Raw genomic sequence first — 20,296 nt, 5'->3', positions numbered from 1 at the left:
CGGCTGACACAACCGGCCCAAGGCCTGTGAAGATTAGATACCGCGCGCATAACAAACATAACGCTTGCAAAATAACACGGCTAGTGCATGTAAATAAGACCTTTTAAGGGTTAGGAGCAAATGCTTGAGCATAAGAAAGCCAACTGTGAGATTTTTTCCATAGAAAAACAGATGGCTACTGAAGAAAACTTGTTAGACACCGGACTCGCTCGATAACATCGTAAACGCAAGGTTGTAAGAAAATCTAAAACCTAGAGAATTACTTAACTATCACCGTGTTTTGTGTAGACCTTTTGAAAGCTAAAGAATATTAGCAGATAAAAGAGGAGCGTTGTTAAGCAATTTAGCACGTCCTGTCGCGAGCTGTAGTCTCAACAGATTATTAAACGTCACTACAACTACATATTTTTGAAACGAACACAAGATTACACTTCCTGTCATAACAGGCTAAATTCTACAACTAATTTAATAAACCTATTAACCAAACGAAGTTTAGGCTAATACAGTATCAGATGAAGGTCTTGAAATTTAAAAAAGAGAAGAAGTTGAACAAAGGAAAGGACAGGAGTTAGAAGCTTAAATTAACGTCGTCGATGTGCATCGTACGAGACAGATGATGATAATAATTAAACACTCGAAATAGATACTGTTAATTGAATCAATTAGTTACTACACAGTGCCTCTAAAAATAAGGGTTTAATAGATTCAATGTTCAACCCGGGAATGAACTCAGAACCTAGCCTGATAAAAATAGACGGTCAGACCAATGACCGTCGCTGACACAACTGGCCCAAGGGCTCTGTGATTAGATACTACAGTTTAACCACAATAAAAGGTTAAACGAAGACGACCGATGCATATTAAGTAGAGTTTGAAAGGAAAATACAAGATTATCTGCGGTGTTTGAGGTACAATCCGTAGGTACATAAAAGGTACTCTTTGCAAGGTGAGGCCGTCCTTGAAGCGCCTTGTACAATTTTATTTACTGCGAATCTTACATGGAAATTGCGGAGCATCTTCCATTGCTCAAATAAATTTTATTCTCCATGTAATTTCTTACTTAAGGATGTAATATAATTCTATTAAAGGTATTGAGCAAGTTAGCAAGCAGCAATTTAGATTCGCTTGAAAACCAAATTGGGCGTAGCAAATGGATTTGATAGACAGCCGTTAGAATCTGATAATGTTAGGTACAATAATTGGGAGATCGAGTTAATATTGATGAGTGAAGATTAGCTTCTCATACAGTGAGAAAAATTTCCTGCAGCGCTTCTTCTTCATACGACTGCAGCAAGCTATTTTTAATTATTCTCTTTCAAGACCATTTGATTGACCATTTTAGTAATTTTATCTGTTTGTTTGACGTCGCAGTTGTGTTTGATGTAAATGCAAATATTAATCTTGGTGAAGAAAAAGTTCAACTACAGTCAGACTCAGTAACAGCTAGGATTAGAATACAATAATCTACATCGCGTTGCTAACATCTGTGCAATATACAATCGACGGCATATCAGGCTTTACGTTTTGTTGCAAAATAACACCTAATGCAAATGCCCTAAGAAGCTGACTGTGGCAGCTTGATGTGCCGGATATTTTTAGAATAATTATTGTGATTGTTGGCACCATGTGGCTTTGAGATTGGTGTTTGACTCGTAAATTGTATTCAACAGTTTCACTTTTATCAACAGCTTTTGTATTCAACTTTTACGAGTAGATGTAATTTCTACATTTTGAGGCTGGTATTGCCAAGCTAATTTTCCTACTAAAGACCCTTAACTCCCCTAGATTTCTAGAATTACTCAATCTAAACTCACTATTATTGAAAAAAAATTGACAAAATTTGCGTCACACTTGATCAAATTATGTATCATCATATTAGGAGAAACGAAGTTACATTCAAAACTAAAACTAGTTACATGGCTGTGATTGGTCTTGACAATTAATCTTAAACCTAGTTCTAGGATCATAAAAAAATAATTTCACCCATACTGAAAGCTGATGAATGGTAATTTCATTAACGAAGAGAAACCTGTAGGTGCGATCCGAGCGATTATTAATAACTGTAACAGATAACTTCTATTTTTACCGCCGCAATTAACTATTGTATTCTAAGGCTGAGTTGCACCATCTTACTTTAACTTTGACAAACGTAAGAAATCTGTCAAACTCTATACAAAAAACACCGGTTTATCGTTATAGTTACGGTCAAAGTTTGGTGGTGCAACTCAGCCTTAGTAATAATGAAAACATTAATGGGTTATCTGAGTTATGACGAAGCGCCTCTTAGGGAGGAAAATGGCTCAGTACACGAAGGCCATCCATTGTCATGAAAACCGTAACTTCATGGTGCATTATGCTAGGTCATGGTATCGTTATCACATTTACAGTTATCACAACAGCTTTTACATTGTTTCAGTAGTTAATAAAGCACTAAAACATATCTATAGTAGTCAATAGTCATAGAACATTTTATTACAATTTAGCGTTAAAACAGTGTAACAGTATCGTGCATCAGGCTACAAAAATAACTTGGGAACGTGGCGTTTATAGGAATTGTATTATTATTATTATTATTTATTGATAAAGGTATTAATTTTATTTCCAATGTAATAAGGTAATGGTATTAGTTTTATTTCCAAGTAATTCTAGTGCAAAAAGCGACTAGTGCCTGATAAGGTTCCGTAGCGATTCTTATTTCTTATACTTTCCTCTACCCGCGGCTCAGTCCGTAATTCCGTAACAACAGAAACGTGATTTTCACATATAACGTTTAGTTTTAGCAAAATGAACCCTGAAAACTTGGTCTGGCGATATTGATCAAAGTTGTGTCCCGTAAAGCAAGCCGGTGTCGCGATTAAATTACAGAAAAGTTACGTTTATTTCGGTGGAAACGTACAGACACATCAAGCTTAACACCTGGTATCTTATGTCGTTGCAATACAGGCTATTTTGGCACAAAATTATTTAGTCAGATGAGCTGTACACTCGGCGCCACCCCTGACAGTGTTTTATCGGGGGAAGTGGCAGCCCTGTTTTACGGCGGGCAACAAAAGCAAACTTTCACCTCTGTAACGTTTCAGTAATAAAAATATTTCACCGCACACACCTTCGTCCACGGCTATGCATCACGTGGACAGTTGCATTTTGTTTGTTGCTCATTCAATAATAGAGGGTACTTTTAACGGTTAATGTTTGTTAACTAAGTTCTGCCTTGAATTAGGTAGGTGTATTATGACTAGTCCGCCAGTAACTTAGTTTGATTGTTTGACCCTTTTATTGCTTTCTCTTGACCCTACTCGTGGAAGACGTGTTCCAAAGATTATAATTATCAACTAACGCCCGTATTCACAAACATTACTATGAGGTCTCACAGTGCGCGTGGACGCACAGGGTGACACACGAACCAATCACAGAGCTCTATTCAACGCTGTGCGCTCGATTTGCTGCTTCACGTAAGCAAGCATCGTTTGTGAATACGGGCGTAAGATATTTTCATTAGTGAGTCAAGATACGTTATAATATCAATTCATTTAACCGGAATATCAACCAAGGCTTTGTTTATTTTTAAATACTGAATAAAAATATCGAACATCATTTAATGAAGAATGATGATACACGTAGGAAAATAATTAAGAAAGATGTTCTGCTAATAAACAACCATGACTTGAAATCAGCAGTCAAAACAATGTCGCAATGCAAGTTGCAATTATCCCATGGACATCGTCTAAAAACAGAAACAAATTAAGACCCCAAAATATTTTTTTTTTTTCTATTTTTAAGGTCAAATGAACATCTGTTTTCTAACGTGACTATAAATGGTGGTATAATTAAAGCATAATTATGTAAGACCGTGCCATATTTGGAACAATTAACAGTACTTATACAGGCGGTTTACTATGACTAGTCGATGTTGAAGAGAATTTTAATCACGAATATATGGAATTTTTCCTCAAAATAAATATGCTAGCATGAATGAAAAAATACGAGAAAAACGTTGAAAAAAAAATAGATACGCGTAAGGATAAAATACTCATATTATAGGGAAAAGGGTTCCAATTTTTCCGTTCTAAACTCTGACACGTGTTTCTTTTTATCACATCAAAGGAAATCAACCATTGAGTTTTTCCAGTTTGTGACTTTACTGGATAGACAGACATCTTCCATCTAGAAAATAAAGACAATTTATTAAATCTACCTATCACTTACCTTTATTTGATATGAGTTGACTTTGTGCTTCGGCAGAAGATTAAAAGTAGAAAAGTCCAGTCTTCTTGAGAATATTCCGTTCGCTCCAGCACCAGCTCTGTAACAATTATACAATTTATTGTAAAATCTGTTATTTTAGATACTTCTTTCATTATTTATAAGTTCGCTATGAGCACGTGTGTGACATGGCCCATATCAGACACAGGCCAAAAATGGCCTTCAATTTCAAAGTAAGAAATAAAAAATATGTTTGGTTCTCGAAACTGACGCAGAAAATTTCGTTTAACTAAACCTACTCACATTTCATTATTTTTTAACAAACTACAATCGAGAGATGAAAATAGTCTGAACGAATATTCCGGTAACTGATTTAAAATGTCTCATCGAACACAATTCGTCTGATTGCAGACATTCGGAATCGATGCTCGGTTAATGAATCAGAATCCAATTTACGCAGAGTATAACAACGACGCCACAGCATTGCGACTAATCGCATTACACGGCTCTGTTACTCGTTAAGGGGTGACAACTACTAACTGATATTTAATTTAATTAATTGTTTACGAAATTTCGAAAGCCAGATATTTTTTGTAGAGTAGTCCTCTTATTACATGAATCTAAAAGGAAATTAAGTAAATTAGTTAATACATTCAGTTTATTTATCATTAATTTAACATCCATTGCTACGGCCTTGAGTAAAAATTTGCATTGTTTATGAACAAGTGATACAAGTTATGTGTACGCAGCTTGTGTGTAAACTATATCATCATTTATTATATGTCAAGTAATTAAATAAACAATTAGGGGCAACACAAAGTTCCCAATCACAGAATATTATGATGCCTTTTAATGACAGAGCCATCAGCCAATACGGCTAACGGGTCTGTTCACCACACTTCTACTTCTTGTGTTTTCTCCCGTGGGAACGAGAAAGAAAGAGAGATAAAAAGGTTTTTTTTTATTTTTTTTAACTGTGGCAAGTGACAACCCTGTGGCAGTCTGACACTATAGAGCGCAACGAGTTTTATTAATCCACTGACATTTTACTTTTTGCACTATTCAACACTATTTATGTTGCACATTCTACTTTTTGTTTTACTCAACACTAGCTTGTAAGTCTTGAGACTATGGGCTCGCTTTTCTTGATTTTGTAACCAAAATTCCACTTTACATTTAAATGTAAAAGCATTATTAATGTATGCTAATAAATTATAATTTTATTGGGCGACTAATCGTTAAAATAATAATAACATAAATGCACTATTATAGAAAAACAAAAACACACTTAGCTGCTCGTGCATCGATCAATAAACAGGCAGTTAATTAAAAACTGGTATAATCCTAATTTTGGCGATGTCCTTGTCTCAGGTAAAAAACATATGTTTTGGTATCTCATCTCTAACATGAGATGATATATCCAAAAATCATCAATATTAGTTAGCGATTTATGCGTGATATTGAAACAACTAACCAATAACACAAACAGTATGTCATAGACGTGATCAAAAACTAAAAATTCTAGGTATAAAAGCATTTGTATTGCATTAATTTATTTAGTATTCATTCCGACCTATCCGAGTACAGTCACAACAGAATTAACAATTGAAAAAAGTCGCGCAAAAAATATCGTCAGTACACGCGGTGCAAACATCGGATAAAAACTTGTTTTTTCATTGCCAAGGCCAACCGAATTAGATATACGGAGCCGTATCGCGAAAGTCAACATACATTGTTTACATACGTCCACGATAAAAACGGCAGATTATATTGTTAGCGAGTATGTATGCTGCGGATGAGATTAATAAAAATAATACATTGTCAGATCACATTTTGCAAAGCCAGTTTTTAAACGAGTTTCGGTGGGAATCGGAAAACTGGAGCTATTTTTGTTAGCGCTTTATTAGTTTCATGCATCACGGCAAAAGTATGTAGATGGAATAGTTTGTAACTGAATAAAGAATAAACAATTCTAGCTTTTGCTTTTCACGATCTTTCTTCTAGCTTCGAAAATTACGAACTCCCAAACAAACATTCAATCAACGCCTTTTTCAAATCGTTTATGATTTAATTTCGATAAAATAACCTTCTTATTTTTCTTTTTCGCCAATCTGAAAAGAAAATACGACGTAGGATATGTGCCTATAATATAGTATTACCCAAACTAAAACATCTTACTTTTTGTACTTTAGCCAGTTATGTAAGCACGCCTCATATTTTTGGTCTTTGTTTTGCTCGGAGCTCGGCTTAAAATCGGCACGTTCGAATCAACATTTTTTCACATACGTGGTTCTACGCCGCAGTTAACAGAACACACTAATGCCAATGAAAATAAAGATCGAAATACCATGACAGAATTTTAACTCTACCATGAGCCCAAACTGGGTAACCTTGAATCAGCACAATGGGCTACTTTATTCGATCGGCAAAAAACACGATCCCCACCCTAATGCACCAATTACATGACATAATAGCCGCTCTGTTATTTTAATAAACTCATTTCGATGTATAGTTTTTTTTATAAAATTATCTGGTAGAGATTACACGTTGTAAAATGTAAACAAAACGTTGATATCGTATCCTTCATACCGGTTTAGAGAACGCACTCATTTTGCACTCGTTAAAAACATGTTGCACATTTATTTTCATATTAATATGGCACATTAAATAAAGAGTGTGTTTGCAGGACAAACGTTGCCGGGCTGATATATAGCAAATGCAATATGGCGGTCTTGGCCTTGGCTTCTGAATAAAAATAACGATGTTTTTGTCGAGTCGATTTTATATCTGAGGAGCGCGGGCGCAACTTGAGCTTGTGTGCAGCTCACACACACAGAAGTGTACGATACACGTGTTAGAGACGGGTTGTAAAGAATACTTTTTATGTGCCGCCTCTTTAACCCATTTAGCATGTCAAATGGCAACATCACGGCCCACTTAATCTCTTCAGAGAACCAGACCGTAATAAGATGTACTTATAATATGACAGCCGTGAGTATCCTACTGAAAACCTAATCCCTGGGCGAAATTACCCATCTGTAGTGATAGATTTTTGTACCTTATTAGGTTCAAAAGAAGGTCCGGTTAATGAGACAGAATCTGAAGGGATGTAACCCTCAACTGACTGTCGTTTCGTATTATCTACATAAAAATAAATATTGTCCTAAATAAAGAACAAAAGATTATGATTTCGTAAAAGATATCAAAAGTGTAAATGTTATTTAAGAATTTCGATCACGAGCTATACCACTAGTTCAAGCTCTGAATATAAATTAGGTTAGTGTTGAATTTCGTTATGCTAAATGGGAGTCATTTATTATTTTTTTGATGCATTTATTTTTGTCACGTGTCTATTTTGTAAATACCTATTATTCCACATGTAAAATGTATTTTTGTGGCAACACAATAACATTAAACATATTTAAACCCTACTTACAGAACACAGCTAAAATTATTCATGCGGTTGACTGATAACTGCTGATAAGAATTCAGTCGTTAAGTACCTAAATAGGTACTATTCGGTAATATTATGTTTTGCAACAATTTAAATGTTAAGTAGGAGCCGACTTCCTGGACCATAAGCCAATGGAATAAAATTCAAAATCCATTGCGAAATTCGTTATTTTAAGGTAACTCGATGTGTTGTCGATTGTATCGGATAGAATAATAATACTTAGTGAATAATGGTGGTACCTATATCGTAAGAATAGCAACAAAGAAATTACAATGTAAATTAGCATGGCCGTAAAAAGTAAATATTGCATTGTTGGTTTGTCATGTTTAAATTGTGGTTATTAGCTTACCCTCAATATAGCAAGCTTGTCTTATTCATAAGCCGGCTTCAATGTTTTGACTCCACAATCTTCAATATGACTGACGTCATCTACTTGCGAATAAATAAGACTTTAACCATCAAAAATTCAGTGAGTAATAAACGTTATCCATATATGGATCGGTTTATGACTCCCAGTCATAGCTGTGTCTAATAACAAACCTATTCTAGACTCTAGACTTGAGAAGACGTGTTATAATGGTTATTTGTACAACAAACACACCCACAAAGCCATTTAGTCAATAATTATTTTTGGTGTTTTCATTTTAGCTATTGCGAAAATACAATGCTAGGCCAAATACATTCTAAGAATTTGCAAAAAAAGATCAAATGTTTAAACCGCATACACTACAACACACGAACCATTCTTTTAAAAAGCGTATTTAAATTTTAATGAGGCATCGAAGCAAATACCTACCATTTTCAGCATGTAATATTCTTTACAATTTTTTTGGTAAACGGCAACGCTGTGTGTTTTGCAAAAGAGAATCTGAAATATTGAACGATTAAAAAAATATAACATTGTGCGTTCCAAATCAGAGATTTGTCTCGCATCTCGTGCTCGACTGTACTTAAAACAAAGGCCGAATTGATCAAGGGTAATAACAGTACAGATTAAAATTTATTGTAATTTTTATTGGCTTACCAAATTTTGACCATCGAGAACAGAAGCAGTTGACTTAGTAAATTTTATACTTGGTGATCCTCTCACAAAATCAGTTCTTTTTTTATTTTCAAATACATAACACTGGCCACGCATATTTGTTTTCAAACGACATTCTAAATTCAAAAACAAAATGTTTTCTCCAGCCAGTGCTAGATTAGCCTAGTGCAACACCAACATAGGTAATCCAAAAACGAGAAAGGTACACATCACTAGTGTTGTTATTTGAAAGTAGACACCAGAGCTTGGACCGGTTCCTGACTTTCTCATTCATGAGCTTTCGGCCCACAGCAACCGGGTCGGCCCTCCTACCGAATGCACAGATTAAATATAATGTAGCAGTTTATGTTATGGCCAGTTGAGTGTACACTGGTCTATAAATGCAGATTCGCCTATTAAAGGCGTCGGTGAAAATTAAATATTAGAATGGGGCAGAAGAGTTTATTTAGGACTTAGTGGGTAATCGCACGATTATCGTAGAGTTGAATTTTAAACAAATTGAACATTTGTCTCAAAATATTCTTGCTAAATTTCCCATTACAAATAGAAAAAATCCAATAATACAATTAAAAATTCTAAAATTAAACTTGTTGACATGAAACTAAAGGAAAAAAACTAAAAAAAGTTAATTGAGCGCCAAAGTTTTGTTGTTCACTTTGGGCCAAAACACGTTACGCACCACAACAAAGGTGACGTCACCGCGTTCCGGCCCTTTTGCCCTTCGCGCCAAAACAGAACCCTCCAGTTAGATAATGGCGCGATTATGCGAATGTGCGTCGCCACAGGAAGCCTGCATAAAAACAAAGTCGCATCAAGGTGCCTTTGGCAATGCCTCGCGATCGCGAAACGTGGCTCGAAATTGAGTGGTTTCTTTTTAATATTCGAAGGCGGTTACGCAACGAGTTATTACTATAGCGTGTGTGTGCGTGTTTTCAGACACACTGACACAGTTGTGTGGGCTCGATGCAGTTCCAATAACATTATCGATATCTGCGAAGTGACAGCACTCAGATTCAATCGATCAAAAGATTAAACAACTGTTTATGTTCTATATTTGTCTACATTCAATAATTGTGACTCATTTGCAGCATTATTATTGAATCAATCATACCTAATTGATGAATTTATTATGGTATAATAACGTTTGCAACATGATAAACGTTACGAAATTTTAATCGAAGAAAAAAATAAGCTCCCGAATACAGTCCAGGTGAGATATTTGATCTAGCATTGGATCGATCGCTATCAACTTTTTGTGGTGCGTAGGCGCAACGGCGCCTAACCGTACCACAGATAATAAAACCAGCAGTATCCCAACAATGCGTTGTCGCGACTCGATATTCACGTGGCACAGTATGTTATGAGACTGTATAATCGGACATTCTCATTGATTTGGTGAAACGTATAGAGCTCAGTTATACAAACAGTTTATACAGTCCCATAACACACTGTGCGTGGGCGCTAAATCTGTTGCATCACTTACAAACCGCGTCGCGTTAATTAAATTAACAAAACGCTAATTCAAATTTATAGACACATAATTAACATGTAACCCACAACAACACGGTACTAAAATGCAAATCGCGGTAAATAAGATCGTAATCACATTTTACAGTACAAACTAAATGTGTTTTGCGACCTTTTAAAACAATAGTTTTATTACGTGATACAAGGTCAATAGCAAAGTTCCGAACATTAATTCACGTCGGCTCTGATATAGTTAACATTTTTTGTTGGCAGATGAATGGTTTACAAAAAAGAAGCTAAAAGCGCCGATAGCTTTTTTGCTATAAAATGAGTTTAAGCAAATAATATTGACCAATGAGTATCATGTTTCGGGTTTGTTTTTATCTGCGGAAATCGGTTGTTTAAATTTGCATAAAAACTACAAGATAGATCTTGATTCTTGACCCCCAATGGAGTTGGTTGTAATAATTATATCGATACAAATAGATAATCTTCCTGTTTTGTAGATAATACCTACGCTTCTTGTACCAACTCAAACAGAAGTGGACTTTTTTAGTTATTAATAAGTGCGATGATGAATCATCAAGTTTATGTAATTACTTCGCGTCTTGCAAACGCGAATGCGAATGTGTTGTTAGAGCGAGACGTCTAACCTCCGTCAGTCGCGTTTTAAATAATGCATCACCGCGATGTAAACACCGAAGACCTTGGCCTCGCCGAACAATGGGGCCCACTAAATTCGATTACCTAACTGATGCGCCGGTTATTTTGCTCACGATTTTTTTGGGCATAAATGCGTAATACTGGCCGCTTGACCGGACATTCTTAAAAAGTTAAAACCATTAAGTATGTTGATTTCTTTTTTTTTTGTTGCGATCGCGAAGCCAGATTGCTTTATGTTTTGATTGAAAATCGGACCGTTTATTTTTAAGTCTCGAGTGCATTCCAGATCGAGTGGACAAAATGATACCCATTATTTAAGCAATAATACTGGTGATATTTTCTTTTCAGACGACAAAATCACCGGAGATTATTCAAGAATACAAGTTCGAGTATCGTTACGGTTCACATTTATCTGTGCAACAAATAAGCGATATTATGAGGCGACTCCATAAAAATCTGTATCCGATGAAACAGCCAGTAAAATGTAACGGCGCTATAAAACGTCGGTGTACAAAATTATCACGCGTTTTACTTCGTGCAACAAATTGGAAAATTGTCCGCTAGATGGAGCCCCAAACAAACGGGTAATAAAAATAATTAGACAATTAGTGAGTGGGGGCAAGCGACGTCGGATGCTATTGTATGTAAAGCGGAGATAAGTCGATCGAGCGTGACTGACCACATTCATTTTCTAAACGTTTAATGGCTTTAGCAGACAGACGGTAGGTACGAAAGTAGATGGAACAATTTAGAGTTTAATTCAAATCGTAGACTACTCGTAATTTATGAACTTGCCAGACTTAAATGGTAATCATAGACAGATGAAGATAGAAACGATAAAGTACTACCTCTTTATGGAAATGTAATTTATGCTACTGGTAGCTTCTTAATTTGTTTTGAATTGCTAAGTTTTGGTCGAATTCAGTGTTCCAAGATTCTGCTTGGTAGATTTAGTTGTTCCGATTGCGGAGTTAATCGAATGCCTGTCAAAGATGAAATGGAAATCAATCGGATAGCTTTCAAAATCGTGATCGTTAAACTTATTGAGTAACAAGCTTTCCCATATATCAAGATAATTGTAATAGTCCCGGTCGCAGAACCTACACATTTTCTCTACATTATACCCGGGACAATACAATAGAATTGGCCGAACTATCAATCCTTAGAAAGCACTGAGAAGTTGCAAAATAGCATATAAATTACACTGAAGAAAGGTGGGTGTAAGAAATGTGGTGTCTTGAGCGGAAACATGACAAGGGGGATACATTTCTCTGAATGGAGTATCTTTTTTCGAAATTCAAATACCTAGGTAGGATATTGGTTGTTTCAATATTTTAGCTTTACTTTCAACTCGGAAAACCTTGGGGGAGGCCTTTGTCCAGCAGTGGACGTCATTTGGCTGAAACGAACGAACGAACGAACTTTCAACTCGATAGCCTAAATTTTCATTGTCAATGACTAAGGCAGGCATAGCCAGGCAAGACCTTTCGCTTGTCAAGCGACTATTTTGAAATACCTAAGCTCGGAATAGGTAATAATATTGGTATCGAAATTTTTTAAGCCGTTTTAACGTGGACAAGTCCAATTAGCAGTCGATTGATATGTAGGTACAATGAAAATTCATTTAACCTGAAATGCGTTGACAACACGTTTTCATTTAGCGTAAAACATGTAAACAGACAAGATTAAGACCAATTAATTGTTAATTACGTTGATACAAATGAATCCATTACGTTTACGTCAATCTGACAAAGACGCGAAAATTACGCAGTAGCCGATTGCGTGTCGGACACGAGCCAAAACAACATAAGGTAAGATTTTTTATTATTATTGTTCATACAATACAACAATAAGGATGCTCTTGTAAAATAAAATATGCCAGGTGTATGTGAATCATTGTGAGACAAAGAAGAATATTTACTACGCATTTTAAGTCAATTTTCTTCACAAAATATGGAAATAATTGTAAATTATGTGTTACTAATTTTAGAAATGTAACCTTACTTTTCACCAGAATCCTATGGATTAAATAAGAACCATAATAATATTCTAACTTCTTAGATAGAAGGAATAAAGAAGAAGTGTTTTTAACTTTTTAGGGTTCCGTAGCCAAATGGCAAAAAACGGAACCCTCATAGATTCGTCATGTCTGTCTGTCTGTCCGTCCGTATGTCACAGCCATTTTTTTCCGAAACTATAAGAGCTATACTGTTGAAACTTGGTAAGTAGATGTATTCTGTGAACCGCATTAAGATTTTGATGCAAAAATAAAAAAATAATAATAAATATTGGGGGCTCCCCATACTTAGAACTGAAACTCAAAAATTTTTTTTTCGTCAAACACATACGTGTGGGGTATCTATGGATAGGTCTTCAAAAATGATATCGAGGTTTCTAAAATACTTTTTTTCTAAACCGAATAGTTTGCGTGACAGACGCTTCCAAAGTGGAAAAAAGTTGGTCCCCCCCCCCCCTCTAACTTCTAAAATAAGAAAATGAAAAATCTAAAAAAATATACGATGTACATTACTATAAAAACTACCAACGAAAATTGTTTTGAACGAGATCTAGTAAGTAGTTTTTTTTTAATACCTCGTAAATCGTAAACCGCTTATTACCGCGTAATCTTTCATACTAATAACTTAAATAAAAAATAATAATTTTAATTTCATAAATCAATGGTACGGAACCCTCGGTGCGCGAGTCCGACTCGCACTTGGCCGGTTTGTTTTAGTAAAGCTTACATAATATTTACAAATTAATATTTAAATTGCGACCGGTTTTGCCCGACCATGACCGCCGGCGGTATTGTGTAGTCGTTATATCATAATAAATTATAATAAATTCTTTTAGATATTAGATTTTTGACTGTAAACTCTCTAGTTTTGGAAATAACTTGTTCCAAAAATCATGGCAGTTACCTACCCGGCCCCAAAATAAGTTTGAATTGATTAGCGACTTTGTGCTTCCATAGAGAACGTCCACGAATTAAAAGTAAAACCTTATTATTTGTCCTAAATGTAGTTCGCTCTACATTTTTGCGATATTCACCGCTAACTGCAGCGTAATTCGTGCATCTGATTCTAAATTGGGACTATTTTTAAATCAATTCAGTCTCCATTGGACTCGACTTCAATTACTCAGGAATTAACAGTGTGTAATCGCAACTGGGCTCAATTGAATCATCAAACGTCAAAAACATTTTGTTCGGCAAACAACGTTTGCCTGCGCGGGATTCTTTCGACGAACGTTAGACGAATCTTCATCTTAATTCAAGTACAATAGAAGCTAGAATTCTTTGTGGCTTTGTGTGGAGTGACTAATATTTCTCCCATCGTTTTCTTAAGTGCATCCAGCTATAATTTATGGTCGTTAGTTTTATTCGGTTCTTAATTGTTAGTGCTGAAAATATCTACTGTAAACAAACCTACACGTCACAGCTAACTCATAACTTTGTGAAATAATTTGGACCTAGATCAATGCATGTGGCAATGTTTACAAAATATTGTAGGAGACATTTTGTCTCTGTTACAATTATTTACGGTAATTGGCTCTCGTTTGCGAATGCCAAAGCCGTATCAGCGGCAGTGCTAAATGTCACAAGTCTGACCACGCACAGTAAGGAAGTCTCCATCTATTATACATAATAATATTAAGTGCATTTTAGCCAGCGCCTTAATAGACCAATAATCACCACTTACATCTAAAATACACGACTCGGATAATCTTTTAGCATTTTTTTTCCTTAACGACAGCTAATGCATTAATCAACAGACGTAATTTATATGTTTGCGTTGGCTATTCAAGCGTCCAGAGTAAAGATTATGTAACCAGGATACATAGGCCAGTAGAATTAAACACAAAAATTGATTAAATCGGAAATAATTCCTACAAAAGATTTTTTTGCTTTAATGGCTTCATTGGTTGCCCATTAAGACTCTCCTAAGTTTTCGACTTCGACGGAGTTGTGCTTAAGTGGTGGGGGCCCCCGAAAGCGGCGTTTTTTCGGTTTTCCGGTTATACCGCGTAAAGGACTTACCCTATCGAAAAGTGGTCTTCATGACGGTTAAAGGGCACTTAATCCTGCATTGAATAAGACCAAATTCATATGTTTTGGACAAACCGTTCTCGCGCTAAAGTTCGGCAAAGTAGAAAATATACGTATAATTAATGACCCTCTCCACGTCCAATGGCTTGTTACCCACATGCTTCCAAGCCTTGTAAAGGGTCGCCTTAATCAGTGTAACCCTAACAAGGCTCACGAGTTTGATTCGCTTATCCTTGTTCGTCCCAGCCGTTCCTTAACTGCGGTTGCTGCACCTCTTCCTGACACTCTCCTGAACGACTCTGTGTTACCTAATGTGGCTGCCTCTTTTCCTTGTACCCTCCTGTACGATTGCATTGCTTAGCTGTATGCCTGGTCCAAGGTTCGACGCCACAAAATCAACTTTGTACGCGTGAAAATAGTTTAAATACTATTTTCCGTGCTTGCAACATTTTTCTTTACTGCTTCGCCTCTATTAGTCGTAGAGTGATTGTATATATCCTATAGCCTTCCTCAATGTATGAGCTATTCAACACAAAAATAATGATTTCAATCAAACTAGTAATTCTTAAGATTAGCGCGTTCAAACAAACAAACAAAAAACTCTTCAGCGTTTTAATATGAACTTGTTGTTGTTGATTTTTGGCGTCGAACCTTAGACCAGGCATACGGCTAGGCAACGTAGTCATGCAGGAAGATACAAGGAAGAGGGGCAGCCACAGTAGGTAACACAGAGTCGTTCAGTAGAGTGCCAGGAAGAGGTGCAGCAACCGCAGTTAAGGAACGGCTGGGACGAACAAGGATAGGCGCATCAAGCTCGTAAGCCTTGATAGGGTTACACTGGTTGAGGTGGCCCTTTTCAAGACTTGGAAGCCTGTGGGTAACAAACCATTGGACGTGGAGAGGGTCATTAATTATACGTATATTTTCTACTTTGCCGAACATTAGCGCGAGAACGGTTTGTCCAAAACATATGAATTTGGTCTTATTCAATGCAGGATTGAGTGCCCTTCAACCGTCATGAAGACCACTTTTTGATAGGGTAAGTCCTTTACGCGGTATAACCGGAAAACCGAAAAAATGCCTCTTTCGGGGGCCCCCACCACTTAAGCACAACTCCGTCGAAGTCGAAAACTTAGGAGAGTCTCAATGAGCAACCAATGAAGCCATTAAAACAATAAAATCTTTTGTAGGAATTATTTCCGATTTAAAAGCTAATTCTACTGGACTAACAGGCATAATAATTTTCACATTTAGCCCGCGCCGGCGAAGGTATTAAGAGTTACATCTCTTTTGCACTGTGGGAAACGTTACATAACCAAACCGGTTGCGAAACGAAGATAAGCAAGCAGTAAAACAATATTCCTCAGGATGAGATCGTAAAAATAGCGCGGATTTTACAAAAAAGAAACATCTCATCTCAAATTTAATTGCTACCATTATCACTGACCATAATTAGCTGTATGCGAAAAATAAAGCCGTCAGTCCCAACTTGGAATAGATCATTTATTTTTTTAATTCTTGCAGCGAAGTTTATGTTGCGACGAGCGTGTTATTGCGTAGCATTCATTTTGCAGTTATGCACGGTTGTTACTTAATTTGCACCTCGAAAATTATTTACTTATTACTTATGAATTATTTACAAATGCGCATTTTCAAGCGTACAACCGTTTATGCCACTTTTATGAAGTTTTTCAATCAAACCAAAATTGCTTGGGGATATTAAGAAATATCAAAATTTGCACGTCGCAGTTAACTTGGACATAAATTTCATATTTATTTTAAAATGTTGAATATTAACAATATTTGAAGTTACAGGTATGTTTACGGCAGGAAGTTAGTGTCCACAACATTGTGACCTCAATAGTTGGCACACGTAACATAGGCATAGACAACAAAGTATCCATTGAGAATGGTTAGTACACAACTATAAATAGAGTTTATGGCATGCCAAGACGATAGCAGAAACGAAGTATGAGTTTTTACGTAACCAATGCTCATGCAGACGATGCGCTTGGATCGATCACGTTCCGGACGCCATAAAACAATTTTGATGGCCGAGACGGTGTTACATTTTACAACCAAATTTTATAACATTAAATCGCATATAAAATTTACCTTCAAACTTATCTCGTTCCAAAAGTTTAATATTGCAAAAGCAAGAGAAATTCTAATAACGTTCTCGCAGTTGATATCGTATCAAGTGAAGCAGTCAACGCAACAATAAATCTGGTGCCCAAACGTCATACACAGCACATTGCAGAGAGCAATAATTCCAAGCAGATATATTACAAGCAATTCATTCGCTCAACGGTCATTTATGCGGACTCCAAGGATCAAGCTCGGGGCTATGCAGCAATTCTGTCTGGGAATTCACATTGAATTTAATCGGAACACAAACAGGCGAACCGCAAAATCGGACAGTTTACCCCAAACATGCATAGCCCAATAAGACCTGAAAATGTACTGCAATGCCAATGATTATTATTGGTGAAAATATCAACACTAAGAAACAATATTTACTTTCACTTCCACTGTTTCCATAGCATGTAACATTATTCACACTATTTCATGTACAGACAAAATAAACCATTTCTCTAGGAGTCAAAAGTCAGCTAAAGCTCGTAAAGCAAGCCCCCGCTGATGAAATATTACCCGACAAACAAGACCCCGGAGAATTCTGCGTGGTACTACGAGAAATTTAATCTTCACGTTATTAACAAAAACGTGGATTAACAAGATTTATTTCCTACGGCTCCGTTTTCCAGCCATTTTAACCTTTGAGAGGACAATGAACGCGATAGGTGCTCGCTGCTCGCTCTGTGCTCATTGAACTACTGAACTTTGCTTACCACACTGCCTCACTGCATTCAAATTCCTGGTTTAACGACGTTTACTACATAAATAACCACTAAGCAGTACCTATAATATAAACCGTGCAAAACAATTACGTCTGGATTAAGGTAGACCAGTTTGGCGTGTAACGTGTTATTGGCAAGTTTTCGAGCTTGGAAAATGAGAATCCGAGAAACAATGGCTCAATTTATACTGCGGTTACATTTGCATCGGCGAACAATCGCATGCAAGTCTCTAATTCAAAAGTATGAGGCGAACGAAAGTATGAGGCGAACGAAAGTGATGGTCGGCACGGCAACGTCGCGCCTTCGGTTTATATTTAACTGGGAACATAAAGCTTCGCTTACAAATTTAATTGCATTGACGATCGCCCGCCGCGCGACGCAAATAGCCACGGTTCGTCCCTGAACCTACCCGAACTTTCTCCTCGCTGCACTGTGAATGCTGTGAAAATATTTGTTGGTTTGTTTTTAAACAGGGTCTAGCTAGACTCTCGGCTGTCGAACTTTACCCCGCGCTTTAACATCTAGCTTCCCTTTGCTCTCAAAAACAAAACGTTCGAAATCACCAATTCAGGTTCAGACGAAACCATCTTAAAACTTACACCAGAGGCTGGCGCATACATATTATAGCGCTGGTCAGCTCCGTCTGGCGAACACAGAACTTCGAGGAGTCATTTCGAGAATTAATGGTTAAATTATGCATAGTCCGCTCTAAATTGTCGTTGGTCCGCCATTCGACTGCGTAATGAACTTAACTGCAATGCTGACCATGTACGTGGGGTGACGATAAAATATAGCGCTTAATACACCTAATAGAATTGGAAACTCATTCCACAATAATCATATCTCATGGTACAAATTGAGATAAGTGAATAGACTCCTCAGAATTTAGATGACTGCACTGAGAGGTTTTGCATATGGAACGTGCTAACGCCTTTAATGGCCATTAATATTTCCGAACTGCGAATGCATTGTTGAGTCGCATCGATCATTTACAGCGTGAAACTGAGCGCAGAGGGAGCGCGGCTGTGTTGTGTTGCACTCTGGCGGGCACATTGGTACGTGCCCACATGCGTATCAACAACACAATGCACACGTAAATACATCTTCGCCCGACTCCACTATGCATAATCACGTGAATTTGCAAGTAAAATGACGAGTCACGGCACTTTTTAAGCTTTGCAATTGTAAAAACGCAGCATTGTTTCATGTAACCCAGGGTTTTGGTTAAGTTTTGCGTTCTGCAAATGACTAAGTTGGTGACAATGGGTACGTGGCCGTGAAGTTTGGACAGATGGACAGAAGGGTTCGGAAGGGTTCTGTTTGGATGCAATTTATGCAGGCATGCGCCGTTGCGTCGATCACGCCCTAAAAACGGCGCTAACGAGCCGTGGCGGCCACTGCCGACGGCCTGGGAACGGAAATCGCCTCCCCTTACCGGAGGAAAACTCAGACAGTCTTCAGACAATAATAATCGTGACCACTTTAACTTGATTTCAAGCCATATTACTGCCTATAAAGACTGGTGTTGGCAACGTTACATCATTACGTACACAAATTGCAGACCGCTTATTTAACATGTGTGGATTGTGATTAAGCGCATTCAATTCCATCAGGGTTGATTTGTGCGACGCATATTGTCATTTATAAGTCTGTTGCGTTTGTTTTCTTTATAATCTAGCAGCAGAACTCGTTTGTTAAAAAATTGCGAACGCTTTGTTAGAAAAACTGACAGACGCTTTCGAATTTGTGAAAAAAAGATTATCAATTCAATGTCGTGTGTACATACACACCGGCGTTTTTATGCAAAGATGTTTTAATTGAAAGACGAAAGACACAAGCGCTCGGTGTATTAAGTTATTGGTAGAAGAGATAAATTGAACTCGTTTCAAGGACAGTGAAAACTGTTCTTACAGAACAATGTGCGAAGCACAACTTTGTTGTTCAACTGACTGTGCAAATCCACGTTCTTCGGATGTTTTATTGTCGTCAAATCGTTGGCCAGTAGCTGCTTTGTTGTGAGAGCAGTAAATTCTGTTCGTATGCATACGAGAGTGATGTCAGTGTTTTACGTTCTTTTAGCAACTCCCAGCGGAGTTTATAACTTAGTGGTGAAGTTAATTCTGAGAGTTAAGTATCGAACGGTTGCCATATAGCTGTCCTGTCAAGCGCTGATTATATTGCTCACGGTCTCAATCTTCTTTGTGACTTATATGCTTTGCTGACTTACACTGAGCATTTCACGTGAATCTTTTGTCACGATCTGCTTGTAATGGCATAACCTATTTTTCTTGGACTGTCATCAAGGCATAGGTCGTAAAATCCAAGTGCTCTAAATTCTTTTGGTTTGACACACACGATGTGATATCCTCACTGGCCTCCCCACCAGTCGGTCGACTCCGTTTCACGCGCCACTGATATCTGACTCACTGTGGTCGCACTCAGACGGTTAAAGGGAGGATCATGGACTACTTTTAATGTTATTGAAGTATTTATTGCTCAATTTATTACTTTAAATGAGCTAATGTTTCCAAGACCATCTATGTCAGTCTGCGGCGATGATT

At 37.1% G+C, this 20,296-nt stretch overlaps 1 protein-coding gene across 1 annotated transcript in view; it reads right to left on the bottom strand.

The window, feature by feature from the left end:
* The window catches only part of LOC135072654 (headcase protein), a 72,839-nt gene that overhangs the window by 42,596 nt on the left and 9,947 nt on the right, over window positions 1-20,296 (bottom strand). The window contains exon 2 of the mRNA XM_063966666.1: window positions 4,207-4,303. Coding sequence (XP_063822736.1) covers window positions 4,207-4,303 — 97 coding nt within the window. The remainder of the gene's footprint in view (window positions 1-4,206; window positions 4,304-20,296) is intronic.

Source organism: Ostrinia nubilalis, chromosome 6, assembly GCF_963855985.1.
Source record: "Ostrinia nubilalis chromosome 6, ilOstNubi1.1, whole genome shotgun sequence".
Lineage (NCBI taxonomy): Eukaryota > Metazoa > Arthropoda > Insecta > Lepidoptera > Crambidae > Ostrinia > Ostrinia nubilalis.
This window is presented reverse-complemented; position numbering and strand designations above follow the sequence as displayed.